This window comes from Hyla sarda, chromosome 2, assembly GCF_029499605.1.
Source record: "Hyla sarda isolate aHylSar1 chromosome 2, aHylSar1.hap1, whole genome shotgun sequence".
Classification (NCBI taxonomy): domain Eukaryota; kingdom Metazoa; phylum Chordata; class Amphibia; order Anura; family Hylidae; genus Hyla; species Hyla sarda.
The window spans coordinates 241,026,128-241,049,255 of NC_079190.1; the positions used below are offsets into that span (position 1 = coordinate 241,026,128).

At 44.8% G+C, this 23,128-nt stretch overlaps 1 protein-coding gene across 2 annotated transcripts in view; it reads left to right on the plus strand.

Annotated features, from left to right (window-relative positions):
• Positions 1–23,128, plus strand: part of AP2B1 (adaptor related protein complex 2 subunit beta 1) — a 94,150-nt gene that overhangs the window by 51,082 nt on the left and 19,940 nt on the right. Inside the window, exons 13-16 of one of the 2 annotated variants that reach the window (XM_056556729.1) lie at positions 9,669–9,928; positions 14,467–14,659; positions 15,536–15,556; positions 19,799–19,840. In XM_056556729.1, the coding sequence (XP_056412704.1) occupies positions 9,669–9,928; positions 14,467–14,659; positions 15,536–15,556; positions 19,799–19,840 (516 nt within the window). The remainder of the gene's footprint in view (positions 1–9,668; positions 9,929–14,466; positions 14,660–15,535; positions 15,557–19,798; positions 19,841–23,128) is intronic. The other variant, XM_056556730.1, reaches the window with a different exon arrangement.

Here is a 23,128-nt window from a genome sequence, read left to right on the forward strand (position 1 = left end):
AGGCTGAAAAGAACCACACCACCTCCTCTCTATCCTGCAGCAGCTGATAAGTACTGGAAGGCATAAGTTTTTAAAATAGAAATCACTTAAAAATCTGTATCATTTTCTGGTGTCAGTCCAAAAAAATGTTTTCCTCTAAAGTACCCCTTTAAATGCACCTCTCTGCTTATAGGCAAGATGAATATGTGAGACCAAAGTTTCTCTTATACAGTGTAATCAATCATATACTGCTTCCAGTGCATTTAGAAAAACCTCAGACTTTAACTTTTTTTAAACTTTATGTTGCGTTCTTGTGCTAAAATTCAAATCTTGTTTCTCTATTGGCTCCATTGGGGGACACAGACCGTGGGTGTATGCTGCTGTCTCTAGGAGGTGTGACACTATGGTAATAAAAAAAAAAGTCGGCTCCTCCCAGCAGGATATACCCGCCTTCAGGCCCTGAGCTAATCAGTTTAAGCTTAGTGTCTGAAGGAGGTGGACATGGTCTGGAATTCTCCAGACCAGGTCTTCTGATTTTTTGTTTTCCTAGTATAGGGACGTGTTAGTTTATTATTCCTTTTTCTTTTCTGTTTTCAGGTGGGGACTCAGGGACTCCGGTTCCCTGTTTCACCATTGCGAGTAAGGGTGCACAGACATTGCGTATATGCGCTGTTCACCCCCCCTCGCCAACGGTCAGCGCCTGGGTTGGTACCTCATGGGTCCGGGTCCCCCTATTTCCCTGCTCTCCTTGCTCGCGCATAGCAGCCAGGCGTGATGCAGGTAACTAAAGCTGACTGAAGACTTCACTGAAGACTCCATTAGGTAAGTTCCTCTGACTGAGGTAAGTACTTTCCTCCCTTTTCTCCTTAGGTACGGACTTGCAACCTCTGGAGACCCCCTGTTTTTGGCCCACCTTTCAGGTTATGGGGCTGGCTTATACAGGGGCTGGACTTTTATTCTGGGGAGCAGTGGCATTTCAGGAGGCATGTGGAGCAGTGGCATTTCAGGGGGCATGTAATTTATTGGGCACTTCACTGTATGTGTGTGTGTTTCTTGCAACTATGTTCGCAGCGCCTTATATGCTGCTGTCAGCCGCGGCGCTGGTACGGGCCGGGCTCTCTCAGCGCCGGCTTACTTTCACTTCTCGGCAGCGCCTTATATGCGGCTGACAGCCCTGCGCTGGTTCGGGCCGGACGCTCTCAGTGCCGGCTCATTTTCACTTCTCCGGCAGCGCCTTATATGCGGCTGACAGCCACGGCGCTGGTACGGGCTTACTTTCATTTTCTCCGGCAGTCTCTGCCGGCGTACAGGCAGCCCGCTCTATCTCCTGAGCGCATATGCGGCTGACATGTGCGCTCAGGACAAGGTACGGGCGCCATTACAGCTTCTTCTCGGCAGTCCATAGCTCCAATTAGCCTCCAATCAGCGCCGTGGGTGCGATTTTCAGTTAGGAGGGGCCAATTAGTTAGTGTCTCTGCTTCAGGCACGCCCCTCTCTCCCTATTGGCTGGCACTCTAGCTGCACGGAGCCGAGTTCTCCTCCTGCAGTTGCCTGGGGTCAGACTAGGGTAAGAAAGTCCCTGTCTCTTTTTTTCTCATTATGTCCGTACCCAGAGCTGTTCCTCCCTCTAAACAGAATCCTGGAACGTCAGTGACTTATTTTGCCTGTAAGCATGTAATACCTAGATGCCTGGCTCTGCTGAGCCCACTTGCCCTGCCTGCTCCACTGCTCTCCCAGACCCCCTGGTACCCCCTGATGCCTTTTCGGTTCCGGTGGATTCAGCCTCTCCACCAGCCTGGGTTTCTTCTCTGACCCAGTATATGGCTGACTTAACCCAAGTCCCCCGTTCGGTGGCTGAGGCCTCCCGGGAAGTGGTGTCCGCCTTGTGGGGGTCTTTCTTGCGCAGGGCCTCTGAGAGGGCCCGCTCCTCGTCTCCACATACTTCACACTCTCACATGCGTACTAGGGGGCCTCGTCTGACTCTTCCATTGAGTCTTCAGATAGACGTGGGCATTCCCCTCGTGGGTCCCGCCCCCCCTGTCATCTGGGCACAAACATCGCTCCTTCGGAGGACGTTCTCGGAGTCGCCGTTCTGCCACGCCAGAGCTGCGTACCCGGACAGGGTCTCCCCCCTCCAGGACTGCCTCTACTCGTTCACATTCTCCTGGTCAACTGGCGGACGAGGCTTCTGAGCCGGCATCTGACTCAGAGGACCGCTCGGATTCAGTTGAGACTGTGAACTCATTGGTGACAGCCATAAGAGATACCTTTCACTTAGAGGACCCAGGATCTTTGGATGTCACTCCAGGAGTATCCTTTCATCGTGCTAAGCCAGCACCTCAAAGGTTCAGCTCTCACGCTGACTTTGGCGACATTCTGGAATCTGGAAACATCCAGACAATTCTGGAAACATCCAGACAAGAGGTTCCCGGGAATCAAGACGATTCAAGAACGTTCTCTATTTGACAAGGACTTTGTCACCTAGGTGGTTTCCCCTCCCTCTGTGGATCCACCAATCTCCTGGATCTCTAAGGCGACTACACTGCCATTGGCAGATGCCGCTGCCTTCGAGGATACCATGGACAAGAAGGTAGAATCCTTAGCGAAGTTTGCCTCTGAAGCAGCTGGCTCTTCTCTTCTTCCCATCTTTGCCTCGACATGGGCAAGGCCCAGTTGGGCTGGTGCCAAGAGCTCTATCAGGATATCTTAGCGGGATCCCCCCCCCCCCCAGAGGATCTATCTGTCCTGGCTCTCCAGTGCTCTAAATCTGGGGACTTCCTGTGCGCAGCTTCCAGGCTGTCAGCCCGTTGTCCTGCCCTTGCTGTGGGTCACCTAGCGGCTCTCCGCCGCTCTATGTCGCTTAAAACTTGGAATGCGGATGCCGCTTCCAAAAGGTCTTCCACTGTGCTTCCTTTTACGGGTGGCCGTCCTTTCGGCAAGCGCCTTGATGAGATTATCTCTGATGCGACGGGAGGGAAGTGTTCCTTGTTGCCTCAAAATAAGGCTCGCCCTACTTCCCAAAGGAAGTCCTCTTCCTTTCAGTCCTTTCGGACCTTTGGCTCCAGCAAAGGGTCTGGGCAGGCCCCTTCGCGGGACAAGAAGGCTCCCACGTTCCGGGCGCACCTGTCTTGGAACTCGGACTCCAACCGGTCCAGCCGTTTTGCGCCCAAATCATGCAACCGCAAACCCGCTTCGGCATGAAGTGAGGCCCCCACCCGCGGCTTTTTTCTCGGGTGGGAGGTCGTCTCTTACTTTTTCAAGACATCTGGACCTTGGGTCAGGGACATGGTGTCCAACGGTTACCGAATCAAATTCGCCTCCCTTCCAGGGGATCGCTTTTTTCGATCCCGGGCCCCCCGGTCGCTTTCTCTGGCGAAGCAATTTCGAGTGGCGCTCCAGTCTCTGCTTCTCCAGGGGGTTATCTTTCCCGTTCCTCCAGGGGAACGTTTCCGGGGTTTCTATTCCAATCTGTTTGTGGTTCCCAAGAAGGACTGTTCTGTGCGACCAATCCTAGACCTGAAGCGTCTCAACTGTCCTCTTCTCTTCCGTCACTTCCGTATGGAATCTCTCCATTCGGTGGTGGCGTCCCTGGAACAAGGGGAGTTTCTTTCATCGGTGGACATCAAGGATGCCTACCTCCATGTGCCAATATTTCCAGGCCATCATCTGTACCTCCGCCTTGCGGTTCCGGAGGGGCATTTTCATTTCGTAGCCCTCCCCTTCGGTCTGGCCTCGGCTACTCGGGTCTTTACCAAGATCCTTGCGCCAGTGATGGGCCTGTTACGGTCGAGGGGAGTCTCGGTGATACCCTACCTGGACGACCTTCTCATCAAGGCTCCAACCATAGCCCAGACTCTGGAGAATGTGGACGTCACTCTCCTCACTCTGGATCGCTACGGGTGGATGGTCAACTGGGACAAGTCAGTCCTCGGTCCTACCCAGTCTGTAACCTTCTTGGGACTTCGCTTCGACATGGCCTCTGCCCGAATTTGCCTCCCGCCGGACAAACGTCTGGCGCTTCTGTCGGGATCCGCCCCCTTCGAACCCAGGTCAGTCCCCATCCGCACTTGTATGGGAGTCCTGGGTCAGATGGTGGCAACTATGGAGGCCGTACCCTTTGCCCAGTTTCATTACTGCCCCCCTTCAACTGGCGATTCTCTCTCGATGGGACAGGTCTCCTCTGTCCCTCAGATTGTTTTCCCTCGCAGGGTCAGTCTCTGCTCTGGTGGCTCCACCCCCCCCCCCCCCCCCTTCTTCTCCAAGGGCGCTCATTTCTCCCCCTTCACTGGCAGGTAGTTACAATGGATGCCAGCCTGTCGGGCTGAGGCGGCGTGTTCAGGGATTGGACGGTTCAGGGACTCTGGTCTGCCCGAGAGACCCTTCTTCCGATAATCATATTGGGATTACGGGCGATTCTTCTTTATCATCTTCATTGGCAGTCCCGGCTTCCGTTCTGTCCTGTCCGCGTCCTGTCGGACAATGCCACGGCCGTGACATACATAAATCGACAAGGCGGCACTCGCAGCTTGTCAGCCATGGCCGAGGTGACCAAGTTTCTCCTCTGGGCGGAAAGCAAGTCCCGGGACCCTCAGGCTCTGGCCGTGGGCGCCCTAGTTATTCCTTGGGCTGGGTTTGCCTTACCCTATCTGTTCCCTCCCCTTCCGCTCCTTCCCAGGGTTCTGAGGAAGCTCAAAACAGAGGGCGTCCCCGCCATTCTGGTAGCTCCAGATGGGCCCCGAAGGTCGTGGTACGCCCGACGTAGACAGGCTCCTGGACGACGCTCCACTGCGCCTTCCGCTCCGTCCGGACCTGCTCTCTCAGGTTTCTCTTTGCCACCCCAATTTACAGTCGCTGCATTTGAAGGTGTGGCGGTTGAGACCGCGGTTTTGACGGCCCGCGGGTTCTCTTTCCAAGTCATTCACACCATGCTCAGAGCTCGTAAGCCCTCCTCCACAAGAATTTTCCACCGTACTTGACGGTCTTATTTTCGTTGGTGTGACGCTCGAGATTTATCCCCTGTAACCTTCTCGGTTCCCCATCTTCTCTCCTTTTTGCAGTCGGGTTTGGAACTGGGGTTGTCTCTCAGTTCCCTTAAAGGTCATTTTTTGGCCTTGCTATTCTTTTCCAGCGGCCCCTGGCTTCTATTCTCATATCCGGACCTTCCTTCAAGGAGTGGCGCATGCTGTTCCTCCTTATCGGTCACCCTCTCCCCCTTGGGACTTGAGTTTGGTTCTGAGTGCCCTCTGGGGTGGACCCTTTGAGCCCCTTAGAGAGGTGTCTCTCCGCCTCTTTTCTTGGAAAGTGGCGTTTCTTGTTGCTATCGCCTCCATCCGGAGGGTGTCTGAATTTGCAGCTCTCTCCTGCCTTCTCCGTTTTCTGGTGATCCACCAGGACAAGGTTGTTTTCCGGCAAGATCCTTCCCTTTTTTTTGCCTAAGGTGGTTTTGGCCTTTCATCTCAATGAGGACATTGTCCTCCTGTCTTTTTGTCCTGCTCCTTCTCATCCTAAGGAGAGCTTACTACACAAGCTGTGTGTAGTTCGGGCTGTTCGGTCTTATCTCTCCATCACTTCTTCGTTTCATCAGTGTGATTCCTTTTTTGTCGTTATGGAAGGTCGTCGTAAGGGACAACCTGCTTCCAAGGCCACCATTCTCGGTGGATTCGGTCCGCCATTTCGGAAGCCTATCGCTGTAAGGGGAAGATTCCTCCTTTCAGGGTTGTGACTCATTCTACCCGTTCTGTTTGGGCATCCTGGGCTCTCCAGAATAGAGCCTCTGCCTCGCAGATTTGCAAGGCGGCTACCTGGTCGTCTTTGCACACTTCTCGAGGTTCTATCGAGTTCACACCTTCGCATCGGCTGATGCTAGTCTGGGTTGTAAAGTGTTGCAGGCGGCAGTGGTTCGGCCGTCTACCTGACTGTTTATCTGCTCACCCAAGGGACGGCTTTGGTACGTCCCACAGTCTGTGTCCCCCAATGGAGCCGATAGAGAAAAGGAGATTTTTGTTTACTTACCGTAAAATCTCTTTCTCGGAGGATCCATTGGGGGACACAGCTCCCTCCCTTTTTGGGGTTTCCTTTGGTTCTCTGTCCGTGGGTGTGTTCAGTTATGTTTTTTTTTTTGTTTGTTTGTTAGTTTTCTTCTGGTTCTCGGACAGTTTTGGTTTTTTTCTTTGACCTGTTGGTCTCCTCCTATTGCTCTGGAACTTAAACTGATTAGCTCAGGGCCTGAAGGCGGGTATATCCTGCTGGGAGGAGCCGATTTTTTTTTATTATTACCATAGTGTCACACCTAGAGACAGCAAGATACACCCACGGTCTGTGTACCCCCAATGGATCCTCCGAGAAAGAGATTTTACGGTAAGTAAACAAAAATCTCCTTTTTCCCCATTGTTTTGCACTTGATAGCCCATAATGACAACGTGAAACAGAATGCAAGTAATCTTTGATTTATTGACCCTATACTCAATGCTTAGTTGAAGCGTCTTTGGCAGCTATTACAGCCTCCAGTCGTCTTGTGTATGATGCCACAAGGTTTGTACACCTGGATTTGGGGATTTTCTGCCATTCTTTCCTGCAGATTCTCTTGAGCTCTGTCAGGTTGGATTGGGCCATCAATAGACATTTTCAGGTCTCTCCAGAGATGTTTGATTGGGTTCATTGTAGGGATGGTATTGGGCAGGTGATCCAACATAATTGAGAAACATTGCAACATGATCAAGAGAAATGGGAGCCTTCAGAGCTAGACTGCACGTTTCATACATGGAAAAGGGTCTGTATACTTATGTCTAAGTATAATTTTAGTTTTTTATATTCTTAATCATTTAGCAAAAATGTCTAAAAATGTATTTTCACATTCTTATTATGGGGTATTGAGTGCAAATTGAGGGGGGGGGGGATAGATTTTGGTGGGTTTTTTTGCACAACATACCGTAACAAAATGTGTAAAAAGTGAAAGGATTTACTTTCTGAATGCATTGTAAGCCTGTACATTTCAAACACAGGATATATAGCATACCTATTAATTTTTTTTAAATAAATTACTGCAACTTAAAAAAAAAAATGTTGTCCTTTAATATCCCAGACCTGTAGTTGTTAAAGTCTGTTCAAAAAAGCACTTTGTACAGCTGTTTTAGTAAAGTTATGCACATCGATAATGCTAAATCTAAGCATTTTCTAAGCTAAAAAGATGAGGTTGATCTCCTGGTACACTGAATTGCTCCATGTGGATCATATACTTTTACATTGAAACAGTTAGCAGCGTGGGCTGAGTGGCACTGCCTCTTTCAGAACTATTTGTGCCCAGCTGTTTTGTGCTTACAGCCCCCTGCCGCCACTAATAAGTGGTTCTAGTAATGTGAATATCAGCGTTTAAGCTCTGTCATCAATAAGAAGCACACAGATTTTGACCTTTTAAAGAGACTAACAATGAACAATAAAACCTCCGTACGTACCCTTGTCTGGTTGACAAAATTTGGGCAAGAGAAGTCTGTGGTCAGTCATGCTTGTTTTTTCTTATTTTCTAATGTTTTTAACTTGTTTTAATAAAAAAAAGATGCAAATTACAAAGTAATGAGTAAAAAGAACTGTACTACGAGCTATATGCAATCATCAAGAACATTCATAAAGTAATAATTCTTTATTAATATACAATGCAAGTTCTAACAAATCTTAAAGGCAATCTGTTACCACATATTTATGATATGAGCTGCAGACACTGTAAGGTGACAGGACAGCCATATCAAGCATACCTTTATTTGTGTTGATTGCTTTATCACAACTTTTATAATGATTTTTCTCCCCGGGCTCAAGTGTCAAGGGGGCGGGGCTGAACTGCTTAAGTGTTGCATCGCTTGCCTCTGGGCCCCACTGCCCTCCCTTTCCTGATTGGTTCTGAGCCCTGTCTCCATATTCTGTGTGATACTGCAGCACTTAAGCAGCTTGGCCCCTGCCTTCTTAGAAAATCATAATTTAATAAGTTGTGGCAAAATATGAGGTGAAAGATTACATTTTAATTACAATTATAATGTGGCACAAAAGTTGTCAAGTATCAGATTGCTTGTTTAATTTTTAAAAAGGCCTGTGAAAAAGGAAAAAAAAAAGCTATCTGGTTGGTTGCTATGCGTAACTGCACCGACCTTCCTCTACACAGCTTTAGAAAAATCTCCCCCATTAGTCCTTTATCTATCTAGTTATAAATTATATTAATTTCCTTTAACTGGAACAATACAAGTAATCAAACTGTCACTTTTATGCACATGGAAGTGTTGACCACACATAGAGCAGCAATGCTGTTTTTCTTTTTACTGTTTGCTGCGTCTATCAGAGCTGTGAAATATAACTTGACATTCAGCGCCAGGTTCTTGCTGTATATAGATTTACGATAAACCTATGATTCCCTATGCAGCTTCTGTACAGCAGAAGCTCAGAATCCTTAAAATCCTCCAACATATGGTCCTATTCTTCTTTTGTTTAACTGGGGAGATTTTACTGTTGTTCTCTAGTGGATAGTTTTATCCCTAGAACCTGTTAAATAGTGTTCTTGGGACTAAGATTTGAGAAACAAGATCTGATTTACAGTCATACAGTATTTTATTCATCTGTCTTTGATTTGTCATCTTTTCTGTTTCCATCACATGTGCTGTATTTTGCTACTCAATGACTTCAATAGGTAGATAAATACGCAGCAGCAAATACATAGCAAAATCTAGCACTTGTGACCCTATGCTAAAAGTATATTAGCATTTGGGATTGTGATGCCTGGTTGGCCCATCAGTTGTGTCACCACGAGAGATCTGTGATCTTTAACACTATCCATGAAGCACAGATTATATACTGTAAAGAAACTGAATGTCCCCTTGCCAGTGAGTGTCCATGCATTAGGTTCTACCTATTCTCGAAAGCAACTTGGCCATATTAAATCTCTTATCTACAACAGTCCCACAGCTAAGAGAAGTTAACATTTTGACATATATTGCTAATAGTCCGGAACTCTCGGTGAGATTTGGGTGCTTTCATAGGATCCCAATCCATAGAATATCAAAATAGACAACCAGGCACTCCACTTGCGATGAAATTAAGTTGTATTTTTGACCAAAACTTTACTGCTGGGGAGAATAGTGGGAGAAAAAATACTGCTTACAACGTCTTTTTCTCCCGCTGTTGCCATCAAAAAACAATGGCGCCCGAAGTACCCTATAATAGTAAATGGGAGCTGTCGGGACCCGTTGTTGCCTGTTGTGCCCAGTCAAAAGAACGGCTGTTAATGGCAACAAAAAAAAAAGACTTTAATGATGGTTCTTGACGGGGCGCAACTGCAGTGTGAAAGGGCCTTAATGAGATAGTTATAATCTTTTTATCCTCTTTTTACTCTATACAGCACCATTACATTGAACTGTTTTATTAGTAAAACATTGATCTTTTACTGTCTGCTATCACCCTACTTAGTCTTATTCTTGCAGCTATAAAGTGGTTCTGAAATTGATGTTAAAAATCAAGTTACGTTTTAGTTAAAATGAGAAGGTGACTGGTAATGAGACTGAATGTACCCGATGCATTTATTCCATATAAATTGGTCTGCCCTTTACGGTGACAACTGTGGTATTTATGGTGGTATTTAATCTAGTTTTAAGACATTGTCATGTGATTCCACTATTGATGATTCTGTAAGTGTATTTTCATTTTTTATGTAGGATTCCGATAACCCTGACCTACGTGACAGAGGATACATTTACTGGCGCCTGCTGTCCACTGATCCTGTCACTGCCAAGGAAGTTGTGCTTTCAGAGAAGCCTTTGATCTCTGAGGAGACAGACTTGATTGAGCCCACTTTGTTGGATGAACTCATTTGCCACATTGGTTCTCTAGCTTCAGTTTATCATAAACCACCCAATGCCTTTGTTGAAGGCAGCCATGGAGTTCATCGCAAACACCTTCCTATCCAGCATGGAAGGTGAGTGTTGGGAGCATTATATTAAATTGTGTGAAATTAATTAATTTCTGAAAGATAGCTTTATCTTAAATGGTACCTGTCACCATCAATGAAATATAACATATTATAGATTAGCCTATTTGAATTACTTTTCTAATATACTTCTTAATACAATTTTATAATAATGTGTTAAATTCACACCTAAAAGTTTGGTCACCAGGGTTCCTTCTGGTTCTGCCTGCAGTCTTGCTAGCAGATTGTCTCCTGGAGCAGCCTGGCAGAGACAAAGCCTTCAGTGTCTAGTTCTAAATAATGTTCTGGATATTTCGACTCCCTTTTGCATCTGCTTTGCAGAGCTGACACACTGTAAAGTTCAGTGCACAGAGCTGAGGGGAGTGTATGCTTTCTCAGCCAATCACAGCCCATGTCACCCTGAATTGCTCTCTGCTGTGTGTAGCAGAGTGAGGGAGAAAGTTTTCACCAGCAGGGCTTCAGATGATGTCACAGCCTGCAGGGTGACGCCCCTTCCCAGTCTTTGGAGCTGACTGAGACTGGGTAGAAAATACAGAACAATATCAAGGTAGAAAACTTAAAACATAATAAAAAATAGAGACAGGAGGTGGTTTATCATGATGGGAGTGGACATGGAGGATCAAAAAAAAATCTATAAAGATAATGACAGGTACTCTTTAACAATTTGTTTTATCATGGTGTAATGTATTTTGAGAATATTTCTTCTATCCTTATTCAATAAGTGAGGGAAACAAAATATCCTCTCCTGAGAGAAACAAGACCTCCTGCGATGCTACCGTTCATGTAATTGCGGCCTTGCAATGAACTGTTATCCTAAAACAGGATGTAAGATAAGCCAAAAAATTCCATAGTTTTTAATAGTTCCAACAGTTTTCAAACTGTGCTACAAATAAGTGAGTGGTGTTATACTGTCTTTAATTGCTTTCTTATTTGGTTTCTGTGAAGATATGTATCCAGATGGATATTGGAAATAGGCATGACAAATGATTTCTTAGAATGGGTAAACACAAAAATGTATGGCTAAGTAGTTAATCCAGATATAATGTGCATTTGGAAAATTTCAGGTCCTATTTTTTTGACCATGGATTCTTATTTTATAATACATTGACTGATAAGACTGAAGTAACAAAAAAGCTGCTTGATGTCTATTTCAAGCTTTTTCAAAGAATAAGCCTCAGCGGACAGAGCACTTAGATATTATCACCAGCCCCTTATCAGAATTTGACAATGCCATGAAGCTATTATGGCTGCTCTAATCGCTTGTCCTGGCTGGTGTCTCTTTCTTGGTAGACCAGGTATTTCCTGCATCTAATTCAAGTTTATTTATACCGAATAAAAATATTAACCTGTTGCAGAGGAACAGCCATTAATTTTACATGTCTCATGTATAGCTTCCAGTGTATTATACGCCTATCAGAAAAACTAAATTGTGTCCCCAATGTTTGTAATGACTTTAAATGAAAATTGTGGATCTGCTATATTGAACATTGTACAAAAGTAACAATTCAGCCATAGTTTTTTTGCAGTTTGTTTGACATCACAACCCTGATTAATACTCAGAATGTGACCGTGGGGGGGTAATGTGACCACGGGGGGTGTGGGGGTGTAATGTGACCACGGGGGGTGTGGGGGTGTAATGTGACCACGGGGGGTGTGGGGGTGTAATGTGACCACGGGGGGTGTGGGGGTGTAATGTGACCACGGGGGGTGTGGGGTGTAATGTGACCACGGGGGGTGTGGGGGTGTAATGTGACCACGGGGGGTGTGGGGGTGTAATGTGACCACGGGGGGTGGGGGGGTGTAATGTGACCACGGGGGGTGTGGGGGTGTAATGTGACCACGGGGGGGTGGGGGGGTGTAATGTGACCACGGGGGGGTGGGGGGGTGTAATGTGACCACGGGGGGTGGGGGGGTGTAATGTGACCACGGGGGGTGGGGGGGTGTAATGTGACCACGGGGGGTGGGGGGGTGTAATGTGACCACGGGGGGTGGGGGGGTGTAATGTGACCACGGGGGGTGGGGGGGTGTAATGTGACCACGGGGGGTGTAATGTGACCACGGGGGGTGTAATGTGACCACGGGGGGTGTAATGTGACCACGGGGGGTGGGGGGGGTGTAATGTGACCACGGGGGGTGGGGGGGGTGTAATGTGACCACGGGGGGTGGGGGGGGGGTGTAATGTGACCACGGGGGGTGGGGGGGGGTGTAATGTGACCACGGGGGGGGTAATGTGACCACGGGGGGGGGCAATGTGACCACGGGGGTGGGGTGTGTGTAATGTGGGTTGGTGTGACCACGGGGGGGGGTGTAATGTGACCAGGGGGGGGGTGTGACCACGGTGGGGGGGGGGGTCAGGGGGAGATGTGAAATGGGCAGTGGGCATAAAATGGGTGGATAATTGTTAAATGGAGGAGATTGGACATGAAATGGGGGAATTTCACCATTGTTTATTATAATGCATCGCATATCGAAATCGCAATATTTAGGCCCATAATTGCAATCGCACATTTTCCCCATATCGTGCAGCCTTAGCAGTCACTGAAGTAGCATTTTACAAATATTTTTTTAGAAACCCATAACAGTCTGCAATTGTACTAAAAAATTTGTATGAATGCGCAACATATTCACCAAAGAAAAGAACACATTTTTAAAATCAATACAGTGGTCCCTCAAGTTACAATATTAATTGCTTCCAGGATGACCATTGTATGTTGAAGCCATTGTCTGTCGAGACCATAACTCTATGGAAACCTGGTAATTGGTTCTGAAGCTACCAAAATGTCATCCAAAAATCGGAAAAAGTGAGGATTAAAGGGGTATTCCACTGGACAGTGTTCCAACTGCATTAGGAACATTTAGTTCCGAATGCTGTGCGCGCGCTGCGGGCGTCGGCCACGCCCCCTTGTGACATCAGGCCATGCCCTCAATGCGCGCACAGCGTTCAGAACGAAATTTTTCGAATGCAGCCAGAACACTGTCTAGTGGAGTACCCCTTTAAACAAAAATAAGGAGATAACTAATATTGATAAAGCAAGTCCTTACCTATAAACGTAAGAAAGGGCTGCTAGGAGCTGTAAATCACTGTCTATGTAGAAGACAGGAGCTTCTTCAGGGTCTTGTACAGTACACGCAATGGCCTAAAAAAGTAAAATGGAGCCACCCTCACCTGGTGTCCAATGGAGCAGCCTACTTTGGTTAAGAGTAGTACAGAACGTGTAATACCTCCCTGTACTGTAGGGAAGTCGCTACCAGACATGAATTCAGTGCATGCACTTTAGGAATACAGGGGTTTTACCAGTGAATGCCCATTCTGATTGGTCAGTTCTTCCAGCCATTGAAATATATCTCAGATCTGGACTCTCCCATAGCATTGTATGTTGAGTCTGGTTCCAAGTTATAATGGTCCAGAAAAGACCATTGTATGTTGAAACTATTGTATGTTGAGGCCATTGTAAGTTGAGGGATCACTTTATATTGACCCAAGCAAATATGCGTCACTATATTGTTTATCATTAATCAGTAAATAAAGACACATGTGTACTCTATTGCATTAAGTGTTTTGTATAAACAAATTGTTGATACCCTTTTGTTAAAGGGGTGTTACACCATAAGGTGATTTAAGTACGTACCTGGCAGGCAGTAATGGACATGCTTAGGAAGGATCTGCCCTTGTCTTGGTGCTAAATGACTATGTTGTGAGATTACCATAATACTGTGGCTAGCTTTTTGTGAACTGGTATTTCCTGTTTGATTTTTCTTTTTTTGACTACAAATCCCACAATTCCATTTTTTACATCAGCCACCCCACCCATTTAAACATAAATGAGCAGCATCCATTCAAAAGACCTTTGGTTTTCAATCAGGGTGCCTACAGCTGTTGCATTAGTTGCAGATTGATCTCTCCCCCACCAAGCGATCGCTCCACCCATTGAAGCAGACAGGCTCTCTGTCATCAGCTGACTAGTGAGTCAGGTCTCGGTTGCATTGCAACCTGGGAAACATGTGAGACAACAGTCATTTTGTTTGCTGGTAAAAATAAATAGTGGGGTGAAAATCACAGAAGAATTGTGAGGAAACCGTCACACACAAGTACAGACACTATATTATGAACTACACTAACTTTACAGCCCCTGTAGCATGGTATACCCCTTTAATGACAGAAAAACCCACAATGCTCCTTGAAATAACATGAAACTGGCCAAAGTAATAATAAATAAAATAAATTACTGAAAAATAACTGATAAACAGGCAATGCTTTTGAATTGTGGTTCAACAGAATCATTTTGAAAAACAAAATAATGGACCTGTCCTGGACAAAAATAATGGTTCCCCTGAACTTAAGAGCCTCATTCTTCTCTCTGTAACAAGCTTATTACTGTAAAGTAGAATTATCTTACCGTATCATTATACCAGCCCTGAAAATTGGAATGATGATAAATATATAAATGCACGTCTGACTGTGCTAAGAAGTTGCTCTCTTACTGTATATGTTGTGTTTATTTTTTTTCTCTGTTTTTATTTTTTAGCATTGATATTGGGGACAGCCCAGTAGGACCCACTCCAACAGTCTCACTTGAACAACCTCAGGTCATTCCCTCACAAGGAGACCTCCTCGGTGACCTTCTGAATCTAGACCTTGGACCACCAGGAAATGTCCCACAAGTATCCACGATGCAGATGGGAGCTGTGGATCTACTTGGGGGAGGTCTAGACAGTCTGGTAAGGATTTTTTTAATTGTTGAAAAACATGTGTTTTATAAATACATTATCAAATACCAGAAATTAAAAGGGTATTCTGAGCAAAAACATCTTATCCCCTATCGAAAGGATAGGGGATAAGATGTCTGATCGCGGGGGGCCCGCCGCTGGGACCCCCTGCAATCTCCCTGCAGCAGCCCGCATTCTATGTGTAGCTGGTCTGAAATTTAAGAAACCTCCGGGCTTCCGAGACGGAGACGTGACGTCACGCCACGCCCCCTCCATTCATGTCTATGGGAGGGGGCGTTGCGGCCGTTACGCCCCCTCTCATAGAAATGAATGGAGGGGGCGTGGCGTGATGTCACTTCCCCTTCTTGGAAGCCTGGAGGTTTCTGAAACTTTAGATGCAGCTACGCATAGAATGCGAGCTGCTGCAGGGAGAACGTGGGGGGTCCCAGTGGCAGGCCCCCCGTGGTCAGACATCTTATCCCCTATCCTTTCGATAGGGGATAAGATGTTTTTGCCCGGAATAACCCTTTAAGGCTTGTGCTTTCAACTCTGTAACCATTAGTGACATCTGTCAAATTTCTGTGCTATGTACACTTTATGTTGTATGTGAGAAGTGTGTTTATGACTCATTTACATATAATTATTTATGTATTTATTTTTTCTTAATTGTGATAAATTAGACTCTAGACCCTGTTTGGGTCTAGACCAATGTGTTTGCCCAGACATTAAAAGCTGCTCGCACTGTGAGGACAGTCGTTTCACTTTTCAGCTGGTAGTCACCAGTTTCTCTGTTATTGGCACTGATTGTTGTTTTCTACAGTTCAGCTGTCTCTCTGCTGACAGTAACCTTTTTGCTTCTTTTTTCCTGTGTCCCGCCTACCCTTGCAGATGGGAGAGGATACGCAATGGGTAAATGGTTCTCAGTAGTACACTGATACACTGGCATTATTCTTCTCCCCTCCTTTCCATTGGTCTTCATTACAGACCCTTGTTCCCTCTCATCAGGCAGCTCACATGCATGATCATTAGCATTCGGCTGTGTATATTACATCCACAAGCATCCAGTTTAGCAGCTTGACTAAGGATTATTCATTTTTTTCCCTTGCGCTCTGAGATACCATATACAACCAACCTGTAACATTTTAAAAACACTATAATACATACACCATTATATCCCTATGTTTCCCATGTCAAGTCTGTTACATGTGACGTGCCATTGAAATTCTTTTTACTGCTTCTCCAGACTATAAAGCCGCTTCTTAGCTTATATAGCTTGAAACACAGAGCGTGTGTCTCTCTTAGAAATCATAAGGAAGCAATTAAGTAAATGAGTTTTTATCTAGATGCATAGACTCTGGTTTGTGAAGAAAAATGAATATTCAAGTGAGATATCAAGATGTTACTGTGAGCTCTGCATTTATGTGTACTTGTAAACCCCATCTCCCACCAAATCTTCAGTCCTGGTGCGGGGAGACTCCTTCCAGGCTGGATGGTACAATTGGTGAGGCATCCATTACGTGCACAAGCCCATTTCTACTTAATAATAGGACCTGTGCGTGGAACTTGCTGGGCATTGGATGGTAACAACAACCCACAAGTCCAGAATAGGCTTAGTCTTTTTGCCCAAACTAAGGAAAAAAAAAAAAAAACATTGTGGAAAGGGGGCGTGGTCACCAAAAAGGGGCATGTTCCGACATTTTCACAAAAGCCCAACATATTTACTAAGGTTTCCACAGAAAATGGGGTGGATTTCAGCTGAGGAAAACCAGACAGATCAGAACATGTGTAAAAAAAAAAAAAAAAAAAAAAAATAAGCAAAATGTAGGGAAAGTGGAAAATGTAGGGGAACCTTAGTAAATACCGTGGAAAAAAATTGAAAGGAATTAAAACCCACAAAGAAAACTACACTCCACTTTTAGTAAATCAGGGCCAATGTGGTGGATTTGAGCTCTGGAAAACCCCACAGCTCAGAGCAGTTGTGAAAAAAAGCAAAACATAGTGAAACCTTAGTAAATAACATGGAAAATACTTTTCGGGAAACAAAATCCACAAAGAAAAGTACACTCCATTCTTAGTAAATCAGGGCCAATGTGGGCCAATGTTTAGGTTTTTTTTAGTGACAGGAAAATGATAGCAAGGGAAATTATTATTTGACCTCCCTATTACAGTACAAGATGGGGCTGTCAGCTTGATCTTGTGCCTAGATGGCACATAAATTATCAAGCGTCTGGCACAGGGACCATGTTACTAGCCTGTTGATTGATGTGGGGTGGTCAGGAAAGTTGTGTTCACACAATGCAGTACCGCAACCAGTTACTGCTTGCGTTTTTGCTGCAATTGGCCAAACCCATGGTAAAAATGACACGTTTTACAGTGATTATGATTTATCTGAATACTACTAGTTGCATGCCATGCACTATTGCCAGAAATACCTGTTTACTATATTACTACAGCCAGGATGTTTAGACTTGATCTTATTTGTTCTCTGTATGATGCAGAATGTTCAGCCTTGTATTTATTGGCATAAATGACTGGAGGTGTAGTCAGATGTATTGCATCTGTCAGCCCTCTTTATTTGGTCTGCCATGGTGGTTTCTGAGACGTCTCTTGTCCTGAGCTGCAGAAATAGCATGCTATAGATGCTTACATGCAGCAGATTTGTTGCACAAAGTCCTACAACATTTCCATACATCTACATAGGGCTTGTAAATATCTATGCTCATGCTGCACATACAACCTAATGTTTGAGAAAAAAACTGCACCACTGTGCAAGACTGGCCAGATTGAAATATTTGAAGCACATATGCTTGACTTTTAAGGTTCGTAGCTGCTTCAGAGGAGATGTGATTCATATAGTAGTTCAGGGTGCTGACACAGCTTTTAGGCTCCCATCCCAGAAAGAGGGAACAGAAAGACAGCTTGTGCTGAAAGGGCAACTGAAGTGAGCATTTAAAGTACAGTTGAAAAACATAGTATCATTGTGTGGAAAGAGAATAAAACTTTGCCTGCCAGCATAAGAACTTTATGGGGGAAATACAAAGTACATTGAGTTAGCATTTAGCATAGATAACAAATTTGCTTGATATTTATTCATGCTGTTTAAGGTTTTTGTTGTGGTTAAATTTTTTTTTTTTTTTTTTTTTTACAAATACATTTTTGTTAAACATTTTAAGAAAGAAAGAATTTTAATTACAATACCTCTCTTTATAGAGAATACGAGTATTTCTTAATAGGCAGGTCAGGAGACTCCACCTGTCGTCTTTAAATGGGCACTGTCAGATACAAAAACTTTTTATATGTTGTACATCTTGGAAAAACATTAACCTTTCTAATATACTTAGGCATGGACAACGTCCAGTAAGAGAGGGTGGGCTAGCACCCCTCTGTGCTCTCTCCTGTCTGATAGCACTCCTCTGTGCTCTCTCCTGTCTGAAAGGACTCCTCTGTGCTCTCTCCTGTCTGAAAGGACTCCTCTGTGCTTTCTTCTGTCTGATAGCACTCCTCTCTGCTCTCTCCTGTCTGATAGTACTCCTCTGTTCTCTCTCCTGTCTGATATCACTCCTCTGTGATCTCTCCTGTCTGATAGGACTCTTCTGTGCTCTCTCCTGTCTGATAGGACTCTTCTGTGCTCTCTCCTGTCTGATAGCACTCCTCTGTGCCCTCTCCTGTCTGATAGCACTCCTCTGTGCCCTCTCCTGTTTGATAGCACTCCTCTGTGCTCTCTCCTGTCTGATAGCACTCCTCTGTGCTCTCTCCTGTCTGATAGCACTCCTCTGTGCTCTCTCCTGTCTAATAGCACTCCTCTGTGCTCTCTGCAGTCCTATCAGACACAGAGAAGCAATAGGCCACCCTCACTTACTGGACTTTGTCCATGTCTGTGCTTCAGCTTGGACAAAGCCATGATTTTATAAGCCATGATTTCTATAAAAAGGAAATAAGATTTTCTTATAAAGTATATTAGAAAGGTTAATGTTTTGCCAAGATGTAAAACATATTAAAAGTTTTTGAATCTGACAGTGCCCATTTAAAGGATTTAACCATTATTTGTATAAATTATTTAAAGGGATAGAGTCAGTCCATTTTATGGTTCATCCAGTTGCTGTTACATTCTGATCCCTAAATGCAGTTTTTTGGGACTTTTGCTGTTCTGCTGTTGGGTTCTTGAGCTGCTGCAGTGATACCCCTGCAGCATCAGCAGCCCTGCTGAGACACCTGTTGTTCAGCTATGCAGCGTTGCTCATCACGTGGTTGTTCTCAACAGAGCATTGTTTAATTCTCCTCCAGGAGAAAGTGAATACATAGGTAGCAATCTAGTAGTAAACAGTTTTTTCTAAATAATACAACCTTTAAAATTAAAATCTATATATTTTCTGAGAGTGTCTTTGCGTGATAAAATTGACTATGTTCTATTTTCCCCCTAAAAAGACATTAGTATAGAGAATATAGGAAGATTAAAAGACAGGTCCAATTATTTAAACCTATTTTCTTTTGATGTTAATCCAGAGAAAAACATAAACTCCCATAATGGTAGAAGCTGGTTTTCCTCGTCCTAGGAAATATTCTCTCCAACCCGATCTGACAATCAAGACAAACCATCTCCAGAATCGAGTATATGTAGAATCTGTCTCTAGCAATCTATTCTAACAATGTATCTCACTGTCTATACAGTGACCTACATCACAGCTTTCTATGGGATGTATACATTGGGGCTTCCACCTGGTGTAATACCTCCAATGTAGGCTCTCACCATGATATCAATAGAATATAAAAACAGTGAAACCTCTTTGAAAACACCACCACAAATTGCTTTGACAAGTAGTCTTTTATGGCGGTGGTCTGCTCAAAAGAAATAAACACTATGCATAATGTATGGTGGACTGGAAATCTGTCATACAAAATCTGGTTTGTGTGTTATAAAAATGTTTCTAATACCAACATCAGAAGTAAAATTGCCAGGAGGAGTGCAGTTTGTGGCCCCAGATCTCTTTAGATTTTTATCGTAGATGGCATTTTAAATTAGATTTCTGTGCAGATTTGGATGCAGTTTTACTTTGGTTGGACTAAGATCTGTTGTGAAATCTGTCAATACTTCGAATGTGTTTAGTGAATGTAGACTATGCTGAAAATGTAACATTAATGTTTCTTTTACAGTTGGGAAGTGACCTTGGAGGTGGAATCGGTGGAAGTCCAGCGGTAAGATCATGTTTCTTAAGTAGGAACAGCACCAACCCTTTATTGCCACTTCATTACTTTCCTGTTATTTATGAAGTAATTTTGGAACACTTCTGGTAGATAATCTTTTTATATTGGTTTTTAATACAGTATTGTAGCAAAATAAAGGGAACACTAAGATAACACATCCTAGATCTGAATGAATGAACTAATCGTAAGACATACTTTTGTTTTCACATAGTTGAATGTGTTGACAACAAAATCACACAAAAATTATCAATGGAAATCAAATTTATCAACCCATGGAGGTCTAGATATGGAGTCACACTCAAAATCAAAGTGGAAAACCACACTACATGCTGATCCAACTTTGGTGTAATGTTCAATTGATTGATCCAATTGATGTAATGTCCTTAAAACACGTCAAAATGAGGCTCAGCAGTGTGTGTGTGACCTCCACGTACCCGTATGACCTCCCTACAATGCCTGGGCATGCTCCTGATGAGGTGGCTGATGGTCTCCTGAGGGTTGTCCTCCCAGACCTGAACTAAAGCATCAGCCAACTCCTGGACCGTCTGTCGTCCTCCGTTGGTGGATGGAGCGAGACATGATGTCCCAGATGTGCTCAATTGGATTCAGGTCTGGGGAACAGGTGGGCCAGTCCATAGCATCAATGCCTTCCTCTTGCAAGAACTGCTGACACACTCCAGCCACATGAGGTTTAGTATTGCCTTGCATTAGGAGGAACCCAGGGCCAACTGCACCAGCATATGGTCTCACAAGGGGTCTGAGGATCTCATCTCTGTACCTAATGGCAGTCAGGCTACCTCTGGCAAGCACATGGAGGGCTGTGCGGGCCCCCCAAAGAAATGCCACCCTACACCATCACTGACCCACCGCCAAACCGGTCATGCTTTAGGATGTTGCAGGCAGCAAAACATTCTCCACGGCGTCTCCAGACATCACGTCTGTCACGTGCTCAGTGTGAACCTGCTTTCATCTGTGAAGAGCACAGGGCGTCTGTGGCGAATTTGCCAATCTTTGTGTTCTCTGAAAAATGCCAAACATCCTGCACGGTGTTGGGCTGTAAGCATAACCCCCACCTGTGGATGTTAGGCCCTCACACCACCCTCATGGAGTCTGTTTCTGACCATTTGAGTGGACACATGCACATCTGTGGCCTGCTGGAGGTCATTTTGCAGGGCTCTGGCAGTGCTCCTCCTTGCAGAAAGGCGGAGGTAGCAGTCCTGCTGTTGAGTTGTTGCCCTCTTATGGCCTCTTCCATGTCTCCTGATGTACTGGCCTGTCTCCTGGTAGCGCCTCCACGCCGCCACCTTCTTGCCACAGCTCGCATTGATATGCCATCCTCAATGAGCTGCAGTACCTGAGCCACTTGTGTGGGTTGTAGACTCTGTCTCATGCTACCACTAGAGTGAAAGCACCACCAGCATTCAAAAGGGACCAAAACATCAGCCACGAAGCATAGGAACTGAAAAGTTGTCTGTGGTCACCACCTGCAGAACCACTCCTTTATTGGGGTGCATGTGAAATTGTCAATCAGTGTTGCTTCCTGAGCGGACAGTGTGATTTCACAGAAGTGTGATTGACTTGGAGTTACATTGTGGTGTTTGTGTTCCCTTTTAATTTTTTGAGCAGTGTATTTAGAGCCTCCACAGACTGGTATACAGAGCCCATGTTTTATCTCTCTCCAAATTACTTTTGTGCTGGCGTTTTTTGCAGATGCTCAGGATAAGAACACATGATGGCATAGTGGGGCACAGATGTAGCTTATAAATATTGACTGGATGGAAATAGATTATTTTGGACGTGCTTGCTTTTCCTATATACTGCGAGCACTGATTATTGAATCTCAACTACTGAGAGCAAAACAATCAGCTTTCCATCCGGTATTCTAATGACACAAAATGTTATAAAAGCATTGAAAACATGCTGTCAACAAAATTAAGAAACATATAACTTGTGATGTTTACCCAGTATGTTGAATACACTTGTTTCCAACAATGACCTGAGAGACAGTGTGGGGTGGGGGGGAATTTACAACTCATTTGGTTGTTGCTTTAATATTTCAAAACTGGGATCAAAGTGGTTACTATGGTCAACTGCTCCACTCTATCTTTGTATTTACTTTGTGAAATCTTCCCCAGGACCTTCTCATTATCACTGATAGATCTCTTTCAGGCCCCTTGATAATCTTCCAAATGGAAAACATGGATAAACTAAGTATATGTATAATATTCGCCTGCCCTTCCTCCACTTAGGTCTGTTTACAGAAAAAACAACCCCACTAGAAAGTGTTTAGATTTGCCAAACAGTTTTTGTTTTTTGTTTTTCTTTAGGGGCTATTTACATGTACAGTATCCTGTGCAGATTTGATGTACTGGATTTTATGCTGCAGATTTCAATATAAACTAAATGACATAATACAGCTTCAAATCTGCGCAGGATACTGTACGTGTGAATAGACCCTTAAAAGTAATATTCCCATTATAGACAGGAAGCCCACCTCTTAAAGCCATACCTATCTACAGAACACTAGTTCTGGAACTTCCATCCTACCTGGAAAGCAGCCTCCAGGCCTTACACACAAGCAGTCCACTGATCAGAGATAAGTGTAGGTTCCACTTCCTCTGCATATGCATTAAAGGGGTTATCCGCCATAAGGTGACGTAAGTACTTACCTGCCAGATAGTAATGGACGTGCTTAGAAAGGATATGTGCTTGGCTTGGGGCTAAATGGCTGTGTTGTGAGTCGACTATAATGCTTCTGCTTTCTTTTTGTCAACTGGTTATTTCCTTTTGGAGTTCCTTCCCTACAACAACAAGTCCTAGGATCCCTTGTTTGTAAGTGTGAGGTGATAGTTTTTTCGCTCCCACATATCAGCCACCCCACCCATTGCAGTACAGCTGCAGCCCTGTGGAGAATGACCCCCCCCCCCCACACACACACACACACACACCCAGTGGTTGTCTCTCCACCCATTGACGCAAAAACAAATAGGAGAGAAAAGGGTACCACAGAAGGCACCTAGTCTGTTACCCCCAAAAATGAAAAAGTAGGAAAAACATAGTCCAGAGGAATTGCTGAGCCGTAGGGATGTGCAGACGGATGGCAGTCCGTCTGAATGGGAAGGAAGCAGGTTAATGCAAAAGTCCCTCTATAGGCGCTAAACCTCGGTAAGGAAACCCCGCAACGCATCATTGGCACATAAACTATACGTTTACTATTACCAGCTTTGCATTCGTGATTTCCTTACCGAGGTTTAGCGCCTATAGAGGAACTTTTGCATT